At 44.5% G+C, this 21,739-nt stretch overlaps 1 protein-coding gene across 1 annotated transcript in view; it reads left to right on the forward strand.

Moving 5' to 3' along the window:
• The window catches only part of SLC43A1 (solute carrier family 43 member 1), a 67,655-nt gene that overhangs the window by 18,195 nt on the left and 27,721 nt on the right, over positions 1-21,739 (forward strand). The window contains exons 4-6 of the mRNA XM_075841883.1: positions 2,045-2,100; positions 4,717-4,793; positions 19,166-19,258. Of these exons, the coding sequence (XP_075697998.1) occupies positions 2,045-2,100; positions 4,717-4,793; positions 19,166-19,258 (226 nt within the window). The remainder of the gene's footprint in view (positions 1-2,044; positions 2,101-4,716; positions 4,794-19,165; positions 19,259-21,739) is intronic.

A 21,739-nucleotide genomic window follows, 5' to 3' on the forward strand; every position in this document is an offset into this window, starting at 1 on the left:
AGGCTGCAGTACTGTGTACCCCCGCTGCAAGTGTGTTGGCTATTCACACTACGAGTGTAAAGGAAATGAAGGGGGAGCAGGGCTTGTACGAGCGCTGCGGCCTCTTCAAAACTGCTGATTGGCGGGTGTGCCGGGAGTCGGACGCCGACCGATCAGACATTGATGGCTTATCCTGAGGATAGGCCATCCATTTTGGTGACGTGAAAACCCCTTTAACACCCCCAAAATGATTTTAAGGAAAGTAAACCCCCCCCCCCCCAAAGTATTCATTTAACGACATATCAAAGATTTGAAAATCTGCAATGTAAAATGTCTGCAGCGTGCGGGTGAGATTTGTAAAATCTCATCTACTTGCCTTGTACTGTAATCCGCTGCAGACTACCTGCGCAAATCCACAGGTAAAATCTGCCATGAATCCACCACATAAAAAATCACCCTAAGGGCGGATTCACACAAACGTGATTTGCGTCCGTGCAGCCCGCATTGTTTTCACGCGCTACGCACAGACCAATAGAAGTCTATGGGGCAGTACAGAGTGTCCGTGTTTTTTGCGCAGCGTTTGTCCGCTGCGTAAAAAGCGCGACAAGTTCTATATCTCTGCGTTTTTCGCGCATCACGCACCAATTGAAGTCAATAAGTGCGTGAAAATCACGCATGCCACACGGAAGCACTTCCGTGGGACGAGCGTGATTCGCGCAACAGCTGTGAAAAGGATGAATGAAAACAGAAAAGCACCACGTGCTTTTCTGTTTACAAACATCCAAGCGGAGTGTCATAATTATGGCAGCTGCGCGAAAATCACGCAGCCGCGCATCATACGGGGCTGACACACGGAGCTGTCAAGTGCCTTTTGCGCACGTAAAACGCCGCATTTTTTGCGCGCGCAAAAACGTCACGTTTGTCTGAATCAGCCCTAAGGGCTCGTTTAGACGAGCGTGATATACGTGCGTACGACACGCGTGCTTTTCACACGTGTCGTACGCACCTATATTAGTCTATGGGGCCGTGCAGACAGTCCGTGAGTTTTGCTCAGCGTGAGTCTGCTGAAAAAAACTCACGACATGTCCTATCTTTGTGCGTTGTTCGCGCATCACGCACCCATTGAAGTCAATGGGTGCGTGAAAACCACGCATGCCGCACGGAAGCTCTTCTGTGCGAACCACGTGCTTTTCTGTTTACAAACATCCGAACGGAGTGTCATAATGATGGCAGCTGCGCATCATACGGGGCTGACACACGGAGCTGGTAAGTGCCTTTTGCGCACGCAAAACGCCGCGTTTTTTGCGTGCACAAAACGCACACGCTCGTGTAAATGAGGCCTAAGGATGGGGCTACCTGGTGACATAGGTCACACAGCCATAAATTGCTACGTCCCAAAGCCTACACCGTAAGTATCGAAAGTCAATGTATTCGCGTTGCGACCTGCAAGTTACTGCGACATGACAGTTCGGATTCCTTCCAACTGTCATGTCACGAAAACTTGTGCGTTGCCACACAACCACATTGACTTTTATTACTTGCAATGTAGGCTACGGGACATAGCGATCTTTGGCCGGACGGCATGTGTTGCTGAGTGTTCTCAGGGTGGAAGCTCTGTGATACAGCTGTCTCTGGAGCCTTCTGCTTCTGGCACCGACCCTGCATAGCTTCCAGTGCGCAGAGCCAGCTGGAACAGCTGATCGGTGCGGGGTCTGGGTGTCGGACCCCCACCGATCATATACTGATGACCTATCCTGTGGATAGGTCATCAGTATAAAAAACAGCCCAAACCTGGACAACCCCTTCAAGCTATTTATGAACCAAACTATTCACAACCGTATACCAAAGCTTTTTTTTTAATGGTTTTGGGTAGCATCATGAGGTTTTTTTCTATAGTGCAAAGAGTAAAATGTGTGCCCGCCCCCTACAGAGTAAAATAAAGTGAAAAATGTGCACGTTACATTGTTAAAGTTATATTTGAGTAGGGCTGGTAAATGGACACAGGTTTAACGCAAAACAATAAAAGTGTCGTGTTTTATGTGAATATTTTTCTGATTTATCACAGCTTCTGCTTTGCACTTTCATGTGCACTGATGGCCCTTGCTGGATATGACCCATCAGGTATGTAAGATGTTTGTTCATATTAATCTTTGCATGTGCTGCCATCTCTACTTTATGTAAAGCAGTGCAATATTTGGCCAGATGGCACTATGTTATGTTGGCTTCACTATGTTATTGGGTGTCATGCATTATAACAAGTGAAAGTGCCCCTTCGGCCATTTTTTAACCAGTCCTGGAAAAGGGAATGCAATTGGTTGCAATGGGCACTTTTTCTCTGAAACTGTTTTAATATATGAGATCTTTGGAACCTGAAATCCTAATTCTTCATTGTGTGTCTTTGAAACAATTGTATTGTAAATGGCCCTTAGGGTCTTCTTACGCAGTCCGACGTGGACCGTGTAAACAAGCACCGATCAGCGAGACACCTCGTTGATCTGCGCTCGTTTGCTCCTGTCACACGGAGCTATGGATGGGGACGAGCGGTCGTTACTACGATCGCTCGTTCCCATACATTATTATCATGTCGGCAGTGCGTCTCCCTGTTTACACAACGATAATATGATACGATCAGCTGATCGTTGTCCCGTTTACACAGGCCAATGATAGGGAACGAACGTTCAGATGAACACTCTTTTGCCCGATAATTGGCCCGTGTAAAAGGGCCCTTAGGCCATAGGCATAACCGAGTGTCCCATAAACAAAACAATTCATTGTAACCTACTTGGCTAAAAATCCATGAACTGAATGCGACTTATACTAAACAAATGACACAATACATATTTGTGGATGATTCATTTTGTTCTATGGGTTTGGCACCATAGATATAATTGTTGCCAGCTCCCATCGCTAGTATGGCCACATGCAGGGGTGTAACTAGGAAGGACTGGGCCCCATAGCAAACGTTTAACTGCCCCCCCTTGTAGATAGTGTCCCCCCGTAAATTGTGCCATACAGTCCCCATTGTAGATTCTGCCATATAGCGCCCCTGTAGACCGTGCTATATAGCCCCCCTGTAGACAGTGCTATATAGCCCCCCTGTAGACAGTGCTATATAGCCCCCCTGTAGACAGTGCTATATAGCCTCCCGTAGACAGTGCTATATAGCCCCCTGTAGACAGTGCTATACAGCCCCCCTGTAGACAGTGCTATACAGCCCCCCTGTAGACAGTGCTATACAGCCCCCCTGTAGACAGTGCTATACAGCCCCCCTGTAGACAGTGCTATACAGCCCCCTGTAGAGTGCCCCCCTCCCCCTTGTAGACCGTACCATACAGCACCTCCTTGTATATAGCACCATACACCCCCCTTGTAGATAGCGCCATACAGCCCCCTTGTAGATAGCACCATACAACCCCACTGTAGATAGCGCCATACAGCCCCCCTGTAGATAGCGCCATACAGCCCCCTGTAGATAGCGCCATACAGCCGCCCTGTAGATAGCGCCATACAGCCCCCCTGTAGATAGCGCCATACAGCCCCCCTGTAGATAGCGCCATACAGCCCCCCTGTAGATAGCGCCATACAGCCCCCTGTAGATAGCGCCATACAGCACCCTGTAGATGGCGCCATACAGCCCCCTGTAGATAGCGCCATACAGCCCCCTGTAGATAGCGCCATACAGCCCCCTGTAGATAGCGCCATACAGCCCCCTGTAGATAGCGCCATACAGCCCCCTGTAGATAGCGCCATACAGCCCCCTGTAGATAGCGCCATACAGCCCCCTGTCGATAGCGCCATACAGCCCCCTGTAGATAGCGCCATACAGCCCCCTGTCGATAGCGCCATACAGCCCCCTGTCGATAGCGCCATACAGCCCCCTGTCGATAGCGCCATACAGCTCCCCCTCTAGATAGCGCCATACAGCCCCCTGTAGATAGCGCCATACAGCTACCCCTGTCGATAGCACCATAAGCCCCCCTGTAGATAGCGCCATACAGCTCCCCCTGTAGATAGCGCCATACAGCTCCCCCTGTAGATAGCGCCATACAGCTCCCCCTGTAGATAGCGCCATACAGCTCCCCCTGTAGATAGCGCCATACAGCTCCCCCTGTAGATAGCGCCATACAGCTCCCCCTGTAGATAGCGCCATACAGCTCCCCCTGTAGATAGCGCCATACAGCTCCCCCTGTAGATAGCGCCATACAGCTCCCCCTGTAGATAGCGCCATACAGCTCCCCCTGTAGATAGCAGCCCCCACTTCCCCTTTGTAGATGGCTCCCCCCAAACAAATAAAACAAAGACACTTTATGCTCACCTAGGCCCTGTTCCTGCGACGAACGGAGCTGCTCAAAGACATCAACGCCGACAGGATCCTTGTGTGGGCCGGCGTGATCCAGTGATGTCATCATGCCGGCCTGTGCAGGGATCCGGTCCCTGCTCCTGATAGGCTGCAGGTCGAGTAAATGGCAAAGCAGGAATATATCTCCCTGCTCTGCCATAGTGTTTAATAGTATCCGCTATCGGCGCCACCAGTATGAAGGGGCCTGTGCCGGTGGGTGGCACGGGTCCCCTCGTGACGCGTTTCCCGTAGCAGCCGCTATGGTTGCTACAGCGGTAGTTGCGCTACTATTATTCTTTTGAGGCTGTTCTTAAATTCATGGCATTTTTCTATGCGAATATCTGTTAAAGTAATGAAACAGGATATATGTGTAACCATATGATTTTATGTTTTTGCAGTCTTAGCCCCAGTGATATTTCTTGCTCTGTCTCTGAATGGGTTTGGAGGTATCTGTCTGACCTTCACATCTCTAACAGTGAGTGCTTTGTCATGTCCATGTGATACATATCCAGTAACTTGAGTCGCTTCTATGCATGGCAAGTTTTACTATGTTAACGCATGTGACAAATGTTTTTTTTATTTTTATATATGCAAATTTGTCTCCGGTAGCAGGAACATCCAAGCGTAACGTGGTGACCCTCCGAGAGTCTCTCGACTTAAACACTGATGTAGTCACAAATTACTCTCAAATGTAATGGCATGTTGACACGTTTCAATGCGGCGTGTATAAAACACCACTTCAACAGAGATGAACCATACACGTGCCCTGCAGATTTACTGTAAATAGCGTAATAGGAGTCATAACTAATGTATCATTGGCAACCGCCCAGTGCCGTTTTTGTTACATAGTTGATAAGTCCAACTCACAATCCTAACGTGTTGATCCAGAGGAATCCAAAAACCCCCATGAGGTTGATGCCAGTTGCATCGCTAAGGGCAAAATTCCTCCCCGACTCCAAATATGACAATCATAATAAATCCCTGGATCAACGTCCCATCTCCAGAATCTAGTACTCATAACTTGTAATATTATATTTATCAAAAATGTCATCAAGGCCTTTCTAGAACTTGTTCATAGAATCAACCCTCACAACATCCTGTGGTAGAGAGTTCCACAGTCTCACTGCTCTTACAGTAAAGAATCCCCGTTTATGATGGTGAAACCTTTGTTCCTCTAGACGTAGAGGACGCCCCCTTGTCCTTGTTACAGGCCTAGATGTAAAAAGATCAATAGAAAGATCTCTTTACTGTCTATTCATATATTTGTGATGACATAGCTCTAAGCTATCTTTTGTCTGAAATGAATAGCCCCAAGTTTGATCACCTTTCTTGGTGCTGCAATCCGTCCCATTCCCTTAATTTCCTTGGTCGTCCTGCTTTGCACTCGTTCTAGTTCAGCCATGGCCTTCTTATACACAGGTGCCCAAAAATGTAAACAATATCCCATGTGTGGTCTGACCAGTGATTTGTATAGAGGCAAAACTATGTTCTTGTCATGACCATCTAAGGCCTCTTTGATGCATCCCATCATTTTGTTTGGCCAACTGCAGTCAATAAGAGTCTTATAACAAGTATATCTGTATAGCAGTCCTGATAGACACGTGACATAGCAGGTACTTGGCGTTGTAGACACTCTGGCACAGATGAGACTAAATGTGGCAGATGACAGTTAGACTTCACTCAGGAACAAACACAGCAACAGGATACGGGAACACTTGGAGCAGTATACAACTAAGGAGCTATTTGCTTAGACTAACATGGGAAAATAACAACAACGCTCAGGCATGGGGTTGAAGGGCAGAGCTCTTTTTATAGTCCAGGGTGATCTGGGGATTAGTTAGGGAACTTTTTACTGGTCTGCGCGTTGGCCCATTAAGGCCAGGGACGAGCACGCGCACCCTAGGAGAGGCTGCAGGGCAGTACGGCCGTATGTCCAGGGAGGGAGCCGCGAGCATGAGCTCAGAGGTCTGCGGTCGCGGCTGCCGGGATGTGAGAGAAGGCGGTGGTCCGCGGCCGTTACAGCAGCAGCTGCCTGACACTGGTTGCTACAGTTAAGTTTACAGTCCACCAACATCACCAAGTTTTTTTTCAGTGGCCGTTCTAAGCAGTGGTTTACCATTTAACACATGAATGTAGAAAATGGTTCCTCTGCCCATGTGCATACCCTGTATCATGCAGTTTTAAGTGTGGCTAAATGTCTAAAGTAAAATATCAAATGCACTACACACAACTGTGTTATGGTTTTTGGGGCAATTTTGTGGCCAGCGGCGTTTTTGTCCAAATGCAGCATCCTCGGGAATGGCGTTTTTTTCTAGGCATTTTTTCCCAAAGGCTTCACTAAAGGAATTTAAAAAGAGCCATAAAAAAAAGTATGTACAAAATAACACAAAATAAAAAAAACGCCCCTAAAACCGCCAAAATAGCTAGCGTCTTTAGAAGAGTTTTTTTTTTGTGCAGTTTAAAACGCCAGAAATTTTCTCTGTGTGTATTAGGTCTAATATTACCTTCTGGTTCCTAAAACAATAATAATATATCGAGCAAGACACAACAATTGCGGAAGCGATTTAAGAAATGTTAATGGAAATCCGTATCTAAGTGTATCCGAATCTCCTAAAATGCACAGCACGGGATAGACAGGAACCCTCCCGGTCAATGACCTTTCCAATCCATAGCAATACCTCTATCCAGTATGTATACAACCCCTGGCATTTCCATAACAGGAGAATACGGCTGACTTTAGGTAGTACAAATTTCAAACGGGCAATAGTATCGTAAGTGTAAAACCTATTCAAAAAGTTTGGGGTGTAATGTATTATTTATCATAAACGGTGATAAACGATGTGCAGGATTTAATGAAACATTTTTCTAATTTACCTCTAAATCCCCCCCCCCCCAAATCAGTTCTTCTATTCTTACTCTAATGAACGTGTGATTTCTGAAAAACATTCAACATTCGTTTATATAAGGCAGATATCAAACCTTTTATTCTAATCTATTTACTCACTAAATTGTGTATTCAGAATTCTCGTGTTACGAATTTAAGTTTGTTTTGAATTTTTGATTTTATCTTGCAATTTTGTAGAAATTTTATACTCCAGAAATTTCCATCAGGATTTTCTGTGCGTAAATTCTGCAGCGTTTACAGCAGCAGCAGCAGCAAACAAAACAAATTTTTATCCACGCGCTGCAGAGAAAACCCACACAAAAAAAGTGAGGAAATTTACTTGCTATATGGGTTTTTCAATCTATGTTGAGAAAATGCTATGAAATTTTTGTGCAATATATCCTGATGGAAATTTTGCAGTGTATACGCTACGTGTGACACATACCCGAACAGGTGAAATCCGCAGCAAAATCTGCGCATATTTTGCTGCAGAAATGGAAAAACCGCAGCATTTCCATCCTGTGTTAATCCGGCCTAAGGAGGTACACGTAGCGTCATTTGTGCAGATTTTCCGCAGCATATGGCTATTTTCACATGTAACGTGAACACTACGGAATTTCCGACGAGATTCCGACTGGATGAATTTGAACAAGTCCTATTCTCACGCTGCATAAAAAAAACACAGAAAAGAAGTGCGGAAATCGACTTGCGGTGCAGATTTTCAATTTGCAGCGTGTAAATTTCTCTTGCGAAATCGCCGCAGAATTACCACACAGGAAAAACGGTCGGTAATTCTGCACTGTTCACACTACGTGTGAACATGGCCTATTGCTGCAGCATCGAGGATTTCAAAAATCTCATCCACAGAAAATTTCCATGCAGAAATTGACCTGCAGTGCGGATTTGAGAAACCGGAACATGTCAATTTATGCTGTGGATTGGTTGCATATTTGTTGCGGACTCTCCCAATTGAGTTCAATGGGGAAGTCAAATAGAAAGTATTGCGAATTTTGCTGCGGAATAGCAAGTAAAATGTTCCACGTTACGTTAATATATTTAAAAAAAAAAGTAATCTCCCTGGTCCTGGTATTCCAATAGTGACGCCTCACTTCTCCCCGTATGGTCTCAGTGCTGCCGGCCTCCTGGGATGACATTTTTTCCATGAAACCACGGCAGCGAATCACAGACTGCAACCGTCACATGGGAGAAAATGTTATCGAGCGGCTGGCAGCACTGACACCAGCCCTCTGGGGAGAAACGCGTCGCTATGGAATACCAGGGGGAGGTGAATGCAGACTTTTTTTTTCTCCCCTCGTCTGCTGTCTGCAGCAGCAAATACGGCTTGATGTGAACTTTCGGTCCGAATTACCTGCGGTATCTGGGTCAGTTTTACTGCAGTTCTTTAGCTCATCAACCCAAAAAAAACAAAAAACGATCGGGTAGCTGGGTGCCGTTGGGTGACACATGGATGGGTTAAACAGCCGGGATTGGCGGTAACTCCGATCCCAGCCTTTGCAGCCGGATGTCAGCTGTATATTACCGCGGCACCCACTGTGAACAGCATGGGCACAGCTCCCGTGCCCTCCCCATTCACTGCGCATAACTGTACATTTGCGGGCAGGCACTGCATCACAGCACCACTCTTGTCCATAGGCTTTGTCTGGTATTGCAGCTCAGCTCCATTAACTTGAATACTAGACAAATATGAGCATTTGGCAGATCTAATATATAACCACCAAGGCTATGTTTACATCTGCGTCGGAGGCTCAGTTCGGGGCCACCGTCCCAGATCCGGCAGGGTTTACCGGAGACGATAGTGCAGCCGACGGAACCTATTAAAGTCCCTTGTTCTGCTGGTGTGAACGCAGGTGTGAACAGAACCTAATGTGTACAAATATACCCGGCCATTTGGATGCACAGCATATAAGTTTAAATACGTGAAACCTCACAATCAATATGCCATATCAATGCCAATTTAATATAATACAAAAAAGTTACACGCCCAAAACACACATTGTTTATTAGAAATACGCGTCTGAGCTTGTACATTACAACTTATTTTTACATAGTTTTCTCCTTAGGCAAGAACACCAGTTGCAAATGCTTGACCGTTTTCTATATATTCCCACAGTTTGTTATTGTTTGATGCAACTTTCTAAATACTTTTTTATTAAAAATTATTTAGACTTTTTGAGATACAGCTGCTTTGTATCCTGCATAGCGATCAGCTGTATCTAGCACTGAAAACTGAATCCATCAGGTCAGCGGCACTGATGAGTCTCTGACACGCAGAATCGAGCTGCTACCGATCACATCTTCGTTCATAAACTCTAAGTTTAATGGGACAAAAGTGGCCGATCTGGGGCCTTTATCTGCGTACCATTATATTATGGGAACATCGTATGGAGCGGGCACGGCCCCTGAGCCCGCTCCATACTTCTCCCCCTTGCCATGACGTACAGTTACGTCATGGTGTGGGAAGTGGTTAAAGGGGTTTTCCACAACCGGACAACTGTCATCAGTATATGATCGGAGCGTGTCCGACACCCGGACCCCGCACCGATCAGCTGCTCCGTTTGCCTGCGGGCCTGATGTCATTGCACACTATGCAGTGTACGGAGCCGGAAGTATGTTGCTCCGTACATTGTATAGCGGCCGTGCTGCCGAACTGCAGCTGTGCTCCTATTCACTTGAATACAGTACGGCAGCTCAGCGGCTAATCCGTAACCGGAGCCATCTGCTTCCAGCATGGACGTCCGGTGTCCGGAGGCAGCCGAAGCAGCTGATATCTGTGGGGTCCGGGTGTCTGACATGCACCGATCATATACTGATGACCTATCCGGTGGATAGGTCATCAGTTGTCCGGTACTGGAAACCCCCTTTAAGCTGAGTGTGGAACCTCCGTCATTGCCATCCATAAGGACTAGCTGGGTATGATGGGACAGTCTCTTTATTTGTACTAGTCCTAAATCATTTCACTTAATGTCCTATTTCAAGATCTCTGCGGTAGTTGTTAAATCTATCTTTAGAACGGTGCCCCCTGAGTCCCGTCCTACCTCCTTCCACTGGTCGCCAACCAGAGTTACAAGGTGGCCAGTAGTGCGGAAACAGCCGAGCTTGCTGAGCTACTCCGCTTGACTACCATTCTTTGCAATCCAATTACATTAGAAAGCCGGCATAATTTAATTGATAAATATACACAATATGTTAGAGTTTTCTGGGATGCAAATTTTTTTTAATAGGGGCTGGAAATGAAATAAGCTAAAAAATTAATACTTACCTATGCTAGCCCCCGGCGACCCAGCGCTGACGCTCCGGCAGGATTCCCGATGGCTGTTTACATGCACGGAGCATGTGACTGCTGCAGCCAATCAGAGGGCTCAGCGGTGATGCATGGTATTTCTGGCCTAATGCCAGAAATACCACATATGGCAGCTGAGCCCTCTGATTGGCTGTCGGAGTGACAGCGCAGGATCGCAGGGGAAAATTATAGGTAACCATTGCTTTTTTGGTTTGCGGATTTCATTTCAAGACCTTAATAAAAAATGTCTACATCCTGGATAACCCCTTTAAACTTCTCTGGCTCCAGTTGAGGAGCCCATACTTGTTGCAGCCATATATCCATGTACTTATCTCTAAGGCCCCATGCACACGTCCGTATTTTTCGGACCCATTCATTTCTTTGCGCTATGGACACCTTTCCGTATTTTTACGGATGGGTGTCCATTCTGAAGAAATTATAGCGCATGTCCTTTTTTTGTCTGTAATTCCGGCACGGACTCCCTATAGAAGTCTATGGGCGCTTCCTTAATTACGGACAGCTTTTGTAGCCGTCCGTAATTCCGGAAGCTTTGCTAGGCGACGCCAGGTTTTCAGATGTTGCATATCATTTGTTGGTTTCTTCTTTTTGCGGATCCGTATATATGGATGCTCTACGGACCGTATTTACGGACACCATTCCATATATGCGGATGACTTACGGATGACTATAAATGACTACGGAACCATATTTACTTACGGATGGATGAAATCTACGGTCGTGTGCATGGGGCCTTACTGATGGATGAAATCTACGGTCGTGTGCATGGGGCCTTACTGATGGATGAAATCTACGGTCGTGTGCATGGGGCCTTACTGATGGATGAAATCTACGGTCGTGTGCATGGGGCCTTACTGATGGATGAAATCTACGGTCGTGTGCATGGGGCCTTCGCACTGAGTTCTGTAGCCGGAAAGTTTATCATAATCCCTGCGCTTGCTCTTGTCTGGTAACAGAATGCAGACTGCCTCTTACAAACCTCTGTCTGCATTCTGCTGACAGGTCCGAAGGAACAAACGAGGGTAGAATCGAACTTCTTGCAATGTACGTAATCGTCTCGTTTAAGCTTTGCGCTTTCTCTGGATCCAAACCAGATCTTCGCTGTTCTGCGATATTATCTTACTCCGCTTGACATCAATCATTTTGTTTTCTCGGAAAATAATCGAGCTGATTTTCTCTCATCATAAAACAACGCAACTGATCTAGGTAGCATTGAAGGTTATAGGAATTTAGAGAACACGGCTTTATTTGTTTTGGACATTGGTTTGTTTGCAATGTAACGCCTCATATTACATGGTACAGATGTAGCCATCTTTATCTTGACTTTTAACGCATTAAATACACATTGTCGAGAAACTTTAACTTGACTTTTTCCGTGGCTTATGTTGTGCGATCAGGCCGCAGCAAGTTATCAGAGTCCAGATAAACTTGGCTACATCTGTACATGTTGCGGGTTTTTATAAGCAGCGTTGACGCAAATATAATTGACATGCTGCGGAATAAAATTCCGCACCGCTGGTCAATTTCTGAGCGTTTTTTTGCCGCTCAGTATTTACGCAGCGTGTGGAGGACATTTGTTTTATCTCATCCACTTTGCTGCTACTGGATTTGCTGCGGATTTTCCGCAACAAATTCCGTTGCAGAAAAACCGCAGTATTTACGCAACGTGTGAAATGACCCTAAATCCCGAAATAACTATTGACCAACACTAATCCAAAAGGATAATGTCCACCTCTTTCTACATTGGAAGAAGCTCAAGTCATAAGAATATTCGAGACCTGACCAGTGCCAAAGGGTTTTGAGTACTTTATAGAAACTGTCATGCTGGAAATCAGTGGTGGTCCCAGATCAGGGCCTCGAACACTTAGGCTGGGTTCACTCACACTATTTACGGACGCAATTCGGGCATTTTAGCCCCGAATTACGTCCGAAAATGCGGCTCAAAAGCGTCGGCACACATCTACCCATTCATTTGAATGGGTCTTACGATGTTCTGTGCACACGGTCATTTTGTTTACGCGCCGCTGTCAAAAGGCGGCACGTAAAGAAGACGCCCGCGTCAAAGAAGTGCCTGTCACTTCTTCAGACATAATTGGAGCCGTTTTCCATTGACTCCATGGAAAAACAGCTCCATTTACGTCTGTAATGGACGCAGCGAAAGACGCCTGCACATGCCATTACGGCTGAAATTACGGTGCTGTTTTCTCCTGAAACCAACACCGTAATTTCAGCCGTAACGGATGCTGCCGTGTGAACATACCCTAACAGTTTCTCACATGTATCTATAACATCGAAGTATTTGATATGTTAGTATCTTAAAGGGGCACGGACCAGTTTTTCATACTGATGACCTATCCACAGGATACGCAGCAAATCCGCCCTGTGTGCACCAACCCTAATGCTGATGCGGGGTACAGACCGTGTGTTGGCATTAAAGGCTATGTGCACCTTTTACTTCGTTTTTTAAAATAATGTATTTAGGAAATTGCACCAATCACACTGATGCACAATTTTTTTTAAAGTGTTACTAAATAAAAGTTTTGTCAGAAGTTTTGATCGGTGGGGATCCGAGCACTGAGACCCCCACTGATCGCTAGAACGAAGAGGCTGAAGCGTTTGCGTGAGCGCTCAGCCGCTTCGTGTCTGGTCGGCTTTTTCCAGAAAGCCGATGTTGCAGTTTACGGGCTCACAGACTTTCTATTGAGTCCATACACCGCTACATCGATCGATGGAACCCATTAAAGTAAATGAGTTCTGTCAGCCGCCGGAGGTGTCCGTATGGAAACGGAACAGTTGCTTCCAGATTTCCCTCGTTCTGCTCCTCTGACAGAGCAGAACAACGGAAACCCACGACGCAGGTGTGAACAGGGCCTTACATCTATTATTTTCCAGGAAAAAGAGACCTCAGTGTAAATATTGTTGCTGTTTTCATAGTAAGACCGTCACATCGTGTTCAAATTGGAGCAAACGGTTTTCCTAGCGTGACAGTCACGAGCTCCAGGCTTTGCTTGCAAAACAGTAGTAATGTCACCCTGAGACTCGGACCCTCGTCACATGCAGAGAACCCCCATCATGTGTTTGTTTTCACATACACAATCCTTTCCTGTCAGTGACTCCTCATGTCCTTGATGCCGCCGGAGGGGTGTGGAGCAACGACAGCTGCGGATTGGCTGCAATTTACCTGCCCTGTGCTTTCTTAACTCCTTGTGTACTGTATTTGGACAATATTTGGACAATATATTTTTATATATATATATTTATATAATTGTATATTTGGACAATATTTAACATCATGATTCCAGTTATATCGTCAATTGTTTGCGTCAAGAATTAGTTCACCAAATTCCTCGGGTAGCTCAGGGACGTTATGTTCCTGTGACAATTAGGATTTCCATACCGGTTGTTTTTTTTGTCAAAATTGCGGCAAATCACAGGAAAAAACGCATGCTGCATGCACACGTTGCGTATTTTGCAGCGGAAAATGCGCACCAAAACCACAGCAATACGCAGAAATTCGCAAGTAAAAACCGCACCTAATCGTGCGTTTTTCAATGCGTTTTTCGCTGCGGTTTGTACGTTTTGATGCTTTTTTTTCGGCGCGTTTTCATGCTGCGTGTTTTTGTTCGATTTTCCTCATCGCTAGGTAGATAAAATTTGCAAGCGGAAACGCAAGATAAATTGACCAGCTGCGGATTTTGAAATCCGCACCACAGGTCAATTTATGTGCGGAAAAATACTGCAGCGTGTACGTGAGATTTCCTGGAATCTCATTGACTATGCTGGTACTGTACTACGCTGCGGATTTGCCACATGGAAACACGTGCAGCAAAACCGTACGTAATACGCATTGTGTGCATTGACCCTAAAGGGGTTGTCCGCACAATGAAGAATTAGGATTTCAGGTTCCAAAGATCTCATATATTAAAACAGTTTCAGAGAAAAAGTGCCCATTGCAACCAATTGCATTCCCTTTTCCAGGACTGGTTAAAAAATGGCCGAAGGGGCACTTTCACTTGTTATAATGCATGACACCCAATAACATAGTGAAGCCAACATAACATAGTGCCATCTGGCCAAATATTGCACTGCTTTACATAAAGTAGAGATGGCAGCACATGCAAAGATTAATATGAACAAACATCTTACATACCTGATGGGTCATATCCAGCAAGGGCCATCAGTGCACATGAAAGTGCAAAGCAGAAGCTGTGATAAATCAGAAAAATATTCACATAAAACACGACACTTTTATTGTTTTGCGTTAAACCTGTGTCCATTTACCAGCCCTACTCAAATATAACTTTAACAATGTAACGTGCACATTTTTCACTTTATTTTACTCTGTAGGGGGCGGGCACACATTTTACTCTTTGCACTATAGAAAAAAACCTCATGATGCTACCCAAAACCATTAAAAAAAAAGCTTTGGTATACGGTTGTGAATAGTTTGGTTCATAAATAGCTTGAAGGGGTTGTCCAGGTTTGGGCTGTTTTTTATACTCATGACCTATCCACAAGATAGGTCATCAGTATATGATCGGTGGGGTCCGACACCCAGACCCCGCACCGATCAGCTGCTCCGGCTGCCTCAAGTTATTCAGTGGTCGGTGCCGGAAGCAGATGGCTCCCGTCACCGCATAGGGGCCGTGCTGGGTTATTGCAGCTCTGCACCTATTGAAGTGAGTAGGAGCAGAGTTGCAGAGCTGCAACACGGCCGCTATACAGAGACTGAAGCCATCTGCTTCCGACAATGACCCCTGCATAACATCCGGTGCCCAGAGACAGCCGAAACAGCTGATCGGTGGGGGGTCCGCGTGTTGGACCCCCACCGATCATATCCTGATGACCTATCCTGTGGATAAATAATCAGTATGAAAAACAACCCGTGCCCAGACAACCCCTTTAAAGTCTATAATAAAATATGAGACGGCCTCCAGACACCGCATTTGATTGAATAGTTTTTGTTTTATTTGTGCTCATTGCTGCTTTTGAAAAATGCAGCATGCTCTTGGTATGGCGTTTTTTTTTTTTTTTTTTTTTCATAGGCTTTTCTGTATGATTAAAAATACACCATGAAAAATGCCTTTACAAAATGAGATTAAAGAAAAAAACTTCAACAAAAACACTTATTTAAAAAATTGAGTGTTGTGTGTTCTGTTTAGGTTCCGTACCTGGTTTTAGCTTAAGAAATACATGCAAAATCTGTATCTAATCTGCACTGTGTGAACAAGGCCATAGAGCGACAGGGTTATTGTAGAAGGCTTGTGTCTGCTGGTAGAATGACAGGTAACCTGCAGGAAATCTGAGCAGACTGCGGTTTCCTTCTTCTGTCGTACCAGAACGCGCTCACATACGGTTACGTATAAGGAATCGTTGCTGAAATTTCTGTGACTGTACCATTCATCTGAATAGGGGGTTGGAGAAATCCATGTACTTGATGCAGAAACAATCAGATGTATGAAAATAATTTTTGCAACATCTCCTGCATGTGAACATACCCTAAGGCCAGGATCACACACGCAGTTCTGATGCTGTTTTTGGCTCTGTTGTTTTTAGACAAACACAGGAGTGGACACGATGAGATGCTTCAGTCTTTCATTTAGGGTTTATTCACAATGTGAAGCCGAAAACTGCACTGACATTTTTTTTTTGTAAAAACGTGCGTGTTTTTTGGTCCGTTTTCTGGCTGCGCTGCAAAAAAATGCGGCTAAACCGCACCGTGTGAATTCAGCCTTATACCTTTTCTAACTTTTGGATCCTCTTTTGGCTTTGGCTCAAACGGACTCCAAAACGGCATCAAAACTGTGTGTGATCCCGGCCGAAAGGGAATAATTTTCTAACAATAGTTTATAGTATGTGCTATTTACAAAATTTCTGCCATATTAAACTGCATCAAAAAACGCTTTTTTCTGACATTTTTTAATCCTATAGAGAAACCTATGGGAAAAACTGCTAAAAAAAAAAGCCATACCCAGAGCATGCTGCGTTTGTCAAAAACGCCACGGACCACAAAATTGCTCCAAAAACACCACAAACAACAAATGTGTAGTGCATTTGATCTTTTACTAAATACTTTATTGTAACATCTGGCAGTGCTAATAAAAAACGTTAAAAAACGCCATTAAAAACACCATGAAAATCGCACAAAAACCGCAGCAAAATGTTGTGTGTGAATTCAGCCTTATGCTATTTTTACAACAGTAAATCTAGTCGACAAATCCAATCCTTTTTGAAAACCGAAGGAATTTTACACTAATGTGAAATCTCTTTCAATTGAAATTCTTCATGCTCGTGGCGCTGTAAGTCTACATTATGTGAACTTGTTTTACAACCGGTTTTCCCAGTTTTGATGCCAGGTGTTTCCTTGTTGCCGCTCTTTACCTCTCTCATGCGTAGTATTTTTAGGTCACTGCATTAACTGACATTAAGGCTAGTAACACACTAGGCAGATGCGCTGCGTAAAACTACTCTGTTTTTTTTCTGTTGTGTGTGGATGAGATTTGTTGTGAAATCAGTGGGGGGTAGAAAAAACCTGCGGAGCTCGTTTCGGAGCGTTTTTCGTAGCTATTTGCCTGTGGTCCTTGCATTAGCTTCAATGGCCGCAGGTGAAAAATGCCTAGAAAAATGCAGAAAAAAAGTGTAGGCAGTTCAAAATCTGCCTCAAAATACCTGAAGGAATTCTGAGGCAGATTTTTTTCTGCCTGCAAAAAACCCTCAGTGTGAACAAGGCCAAAAGGTAATTCATCAAAAACATCAATAACAAATTGACTTTGCAATAGTTTATTTAAAAAAAATAATGTAATAAGTTAACAGAAATGTCCTACTGTGGTGCCCTCTTTGGCTCTCGTACCTTGTATTCAAGACACTCTTCCATGGAGCAGTGATGTTTGAGGGGTCTCTTGCAGACACAGCCCTTTTCCTTCCTTGGTGGGTTTACTGACCTTTTTAGGGTCATTCTCATGTTAGAATGTCCACTCTCAGCTCAGTTTCAATCTTCTCACAGATAATATCATATTATTCTTAAAAGGAATTTGTCACCATACTGACCGTTCCAGTTCCTAGAGATCACTTCTCAGCAGTTATCTCATTATCATCAAAGGCAGGATTACAATGACCGGTAACACCTTTATATAGATAACACAGGATCCACCATTTATAATAGACTGATCCTTCCTGTTCTGTAGAGATCACTGCTCAGCATCATCTCATTCTCATCACAGGCAGGATTACAATGGAAGATAACACCTATATATAGATAATATAGGATCCACCATTCATAATAGACGGACACTTCTTGTCCTGTAGAGATCACTTCTCATCCCATTATCATCACAGGCAGGATTACAATGGAAGGGTGTGCGTGTGCGTGCGTGCCGATCCACTATTTCTAATAGACTGACCTTCCTGTTCTGTAGAGATCACTTTTCTGCAGTCATCTTATTATCATCCCAGGCAGGATTACAATCGAAGGTAATATATATATATATCACAGAATCCACCATTCATAATAGACTGACCCTTCCTGTTCTGTAGAGATCACTTCTCAGCAGTTATCTCATTATCATCACAGGCAGGATTACACTGACCGGTAACACCTTTATATAGATAACACAGGATCCACTATTGAGAATAGGAGATGGACACAGCTCCCGTCATTCCCCTCCCTGCACAGGGACCTCTGCACAGGTCACAGAACATGTCTAGAAAACCCTTCCATAGAAGTAAATGGGTCAGCTCCAGACTATCATTGCCTATGGTCCATGTGGCTGCTATAAATCAAATCTTTAAATGCTGTTAACAGCAGCTCAGGCAAGATGGCCGCCCCCATAATCACGTACAGAAAATAGAATTAAAAAATACCTGGTTTTAATTAATAAGACAAAAATATATATATATAGGTGATACATTCCCTTTCAGCACCCACTGGACCACTGAAGAATTCATAGTGGGTTCTACGTTGGTGAGCTGCCCAGCCCCATGCCCTAACATCTGCACCACCATGCTTTACAGTTGGTATCCGGTTCTTCTGGTATAATGCTGTTTTTGTTTGCACTCCGGGGTCAATATTCATAAGATATATAAGATCTTTTTATTATTATCTTTGAATTCTTCACAAGCGGGAGTCATGGATTATAGATAGTAAAACCTGCTGCTTAACTGTAAGCGCCTTCTGGCATTGGGCAAGAATTCTTTGGCAATAGCATATTTCATTGTTTTTCTTGGTAAAATAACGGGCTTACCCTGCCGTTTCTGGGAGCCCTATGTGAATAGAGCAGCATGCATGTTCGACCACCGCTCCATTCATTTCTACGGGGCTGCCAAAGATAAACCCCTAAAAACGAATGAGGTGGTGGCCGAGCATTCGCACTACCTCTTCATTCCTATGGGGCGCCCAGGAACGGCAAGGTTCTCGTGATCAGTGGGGGTCCCAGCGATCGAACTTCCACCGATCAGTTACTTATCACCTATCCTGAAGGAATTTTGTGACAGATTTCTTCTGCCTGACAAAAAACAATGTGACTCCCAACAAATATTTGTATTACAACAGTCTGAAGAACAAAAACTTCCTGAACAACTGATGTACAGCAAATAATACCCGCAAGAAAAATAAAGACGTCAATGCCTAACTATTATCTCGTTTCAGTTACCCAATATGTTTGGAAGCCTTCGTTCTACCATGATGTCACTAATGATTGGATCATATGCATCATCGGCCATCACTTTCCCTGCCCTGAAGGTGAGTTCATAAAAAATAAAAAAAAATTCTATAAACATTTTGTTAAATGTGTCACCATGGAAAACACCACACAAGTAATGTCTGGCTAGCTGAAGACACCGATTCCTAATATGTCATTCACACGAGCGGTTTTGACGGGTTTTTCACCGCGCGTCCGAAAACCGCATAAAAAATTGCATACATTTGTCTGTGCGGATTTCGGTCGCAAGGGAAAAAAGTTACGTGGCAAAACTGCACCATGTGAATAGACCAATAAGAGTCGGTGTACTATCTAGTTGTGCTTAGGAGTTTGCCATATGCAAACGCCCCTAGTCAATACCTGCGCATTAATATTCATTAGTCGGGGCAGAGTGGGCAAGGACAGCGCACGGACTGCAGGGGAATGCGATCTTTGGGGCAGAATCGCAGCTTTACCATCGCAAAAATCGCAATCTGCTAATTGTTGCGGGATTTACCTCCCCATTAAATTCACTAGGCAAAACCCACAACAAAAAAGCAGCGATTACGCAAATACAATTGACATGTGGATTAAAAACCGCACCGCAGGTCAATTTGTGAGCGTTTTTTCCGCTTATCGTTTACACGGCGTGTGGAGGAGATTTGTTCTATCTCATCCACTCTGCTGATACTGTATTATGCTGCGAATATTCCGCAGGGAAATCCGCAGTATTTACGTTATCTCTGAACTGACCCTAAGGCAGAATGAACGACGCTAATGAACTGATTCTAGAAATAACATTATCTCTCATATGCTAAGAGGACACTGTTTTACCATACTATGGCTATTAACGTTTATGGACGCAGATTTTGGGAGATTTTCCCGGCCCATATGCCAAACGTTCACCGTAACGGCACTTCAGACGTGGCGGATTTGCTGCAGAATTCCGCTGCAGACAGTTCACAGTGAAAATCCACAGCAGACTTTTCTTTCTTTGGTTTCTATCGCATTTTAATTAACTTAGTGCAGACGTTATAGAAAATAGCGGTGTGGATAATAGCTTGCGTGATTTGTCTATTTTAGTATTTTTAAGGCGGCGCTGCACTTCTTGTTGGGTTAATCAGGTGACCTTTATTGGATCATTTATTTTTTAATTTGGATTTTCCTGTGTAAATAAAGTAGAAAACAAGGCGTTCAATGGATCAGACTTTTCCTCATCCTCCCCCACCATTATACCCAGATTATTTTTTTAATGGCCAACATTTTTTATTATTTATGTGTTTGGAACGTATTTTTGTGTTTTTCCTAATTTCTTTGGCAACGGGTCTCTCTGTTTCAATCTTTTCCGCCTTTATTTGTCTTTTACACAACTATTCTCAAAAGGTTGTTGTCTTAGACGTGTTATAACTGGTATTGTCCGGGACATCATCCCATATGCACGTATAGTACCATTTTGTTTGATTCCCTGTCTGGTCTCTGTATCTTTGCACATTTTTTTTGCTCTTTGGACCCATCAGGGTGTTTTCGCTGCATATTTTATAGTAGTAGTCAATGTTTTGATATAAAACCTCAATAAACGTAATTTTGTACTTTCGCATATGTAGTGTTTAGTGGTTATTCCTACTCTTTTTGATGGGTTGTGCGATAGGTTCTTAAAGAGTTCCACACCCTTACTTATGGAGGCGTATTACAGGTTGTACAGTCATAGCGATCATCCACTCATGATTCACTTATCCTCACTATGTCTCTTCCAGCATTATTAAAAGGGGTTGTCCACTACTGGACAACTGATGACCTTTCCACCGGAAAATGATCCGTGGGTCCCAAGCCCGATCAACTGCTCCGGTGGCATCCGGGCATTGGACGTCCACCCCGGAAGCAGTTGGCTCCGGTCATGGAATAGCGGCCGAGTTGCAGTACTGCAGTATTCAAGTGAACAGGAGCAGAGCTGCAGTTCTGCAGAATGGCTGCTATGCAAGGTACGGAGCCATCTGCTTCCGGCCCCGTACATCGCAAACTGTGCAATGACATCCGGTTCCCGCAGGTCTCCAGAGCAGCTGATCGTTGCGGGGTCTGGGTGTCAGACCCCCACAGATCATATACTGATGACCTATGCGGTGGATAGGTCATCAGTTGTCCAGTAGTGGACAACACCTTTAATTCTAATTCCTTAATTTTGTTATTGAGGCTTCAGGCATTATTATACATGCACTTTATATGTTTATCCGTACCACTTTTCTTCTTATTCCTATTAACTATTCTAACCCATTCCTCTATTGCACCCCCATGTTCATTTCTCAGCCCCAGCTCACTAGTTACGCTGTCCTGTCCTCCTATACAATAATTACCCTCCCCATCCCCTAGTTTTAACACTTCTCCAACCTTCTAGCCATCTTCTCCCCAACACAGCTGCACCCTTCCAATTTAGGTGAAGCCTATCCCTACCGTTCACCTCCCTAATCTCCCGCTGTGTCTCTTTTGTGGCACGTGGTAAAGGTAGTATGAAAATACTACATTGGAGGTCCTTGCCCTGAACTTAAATC

The sequence above is a fragment of the Rhinoderma darwinii genome, chromosome 11 (assembly GCF_050947455.1).
Source record: "Rhinoderma darwinii isolate aRhiDar2 chromosome 11, aRhiDar2.hap1, whole genome shotgun sequence".
NCBI lineage: Eukaryota > Metazoa > Chordata > Amphibia > Anura > Rhinodermatidae > Rhinoderma > Rhinoderma darwinii.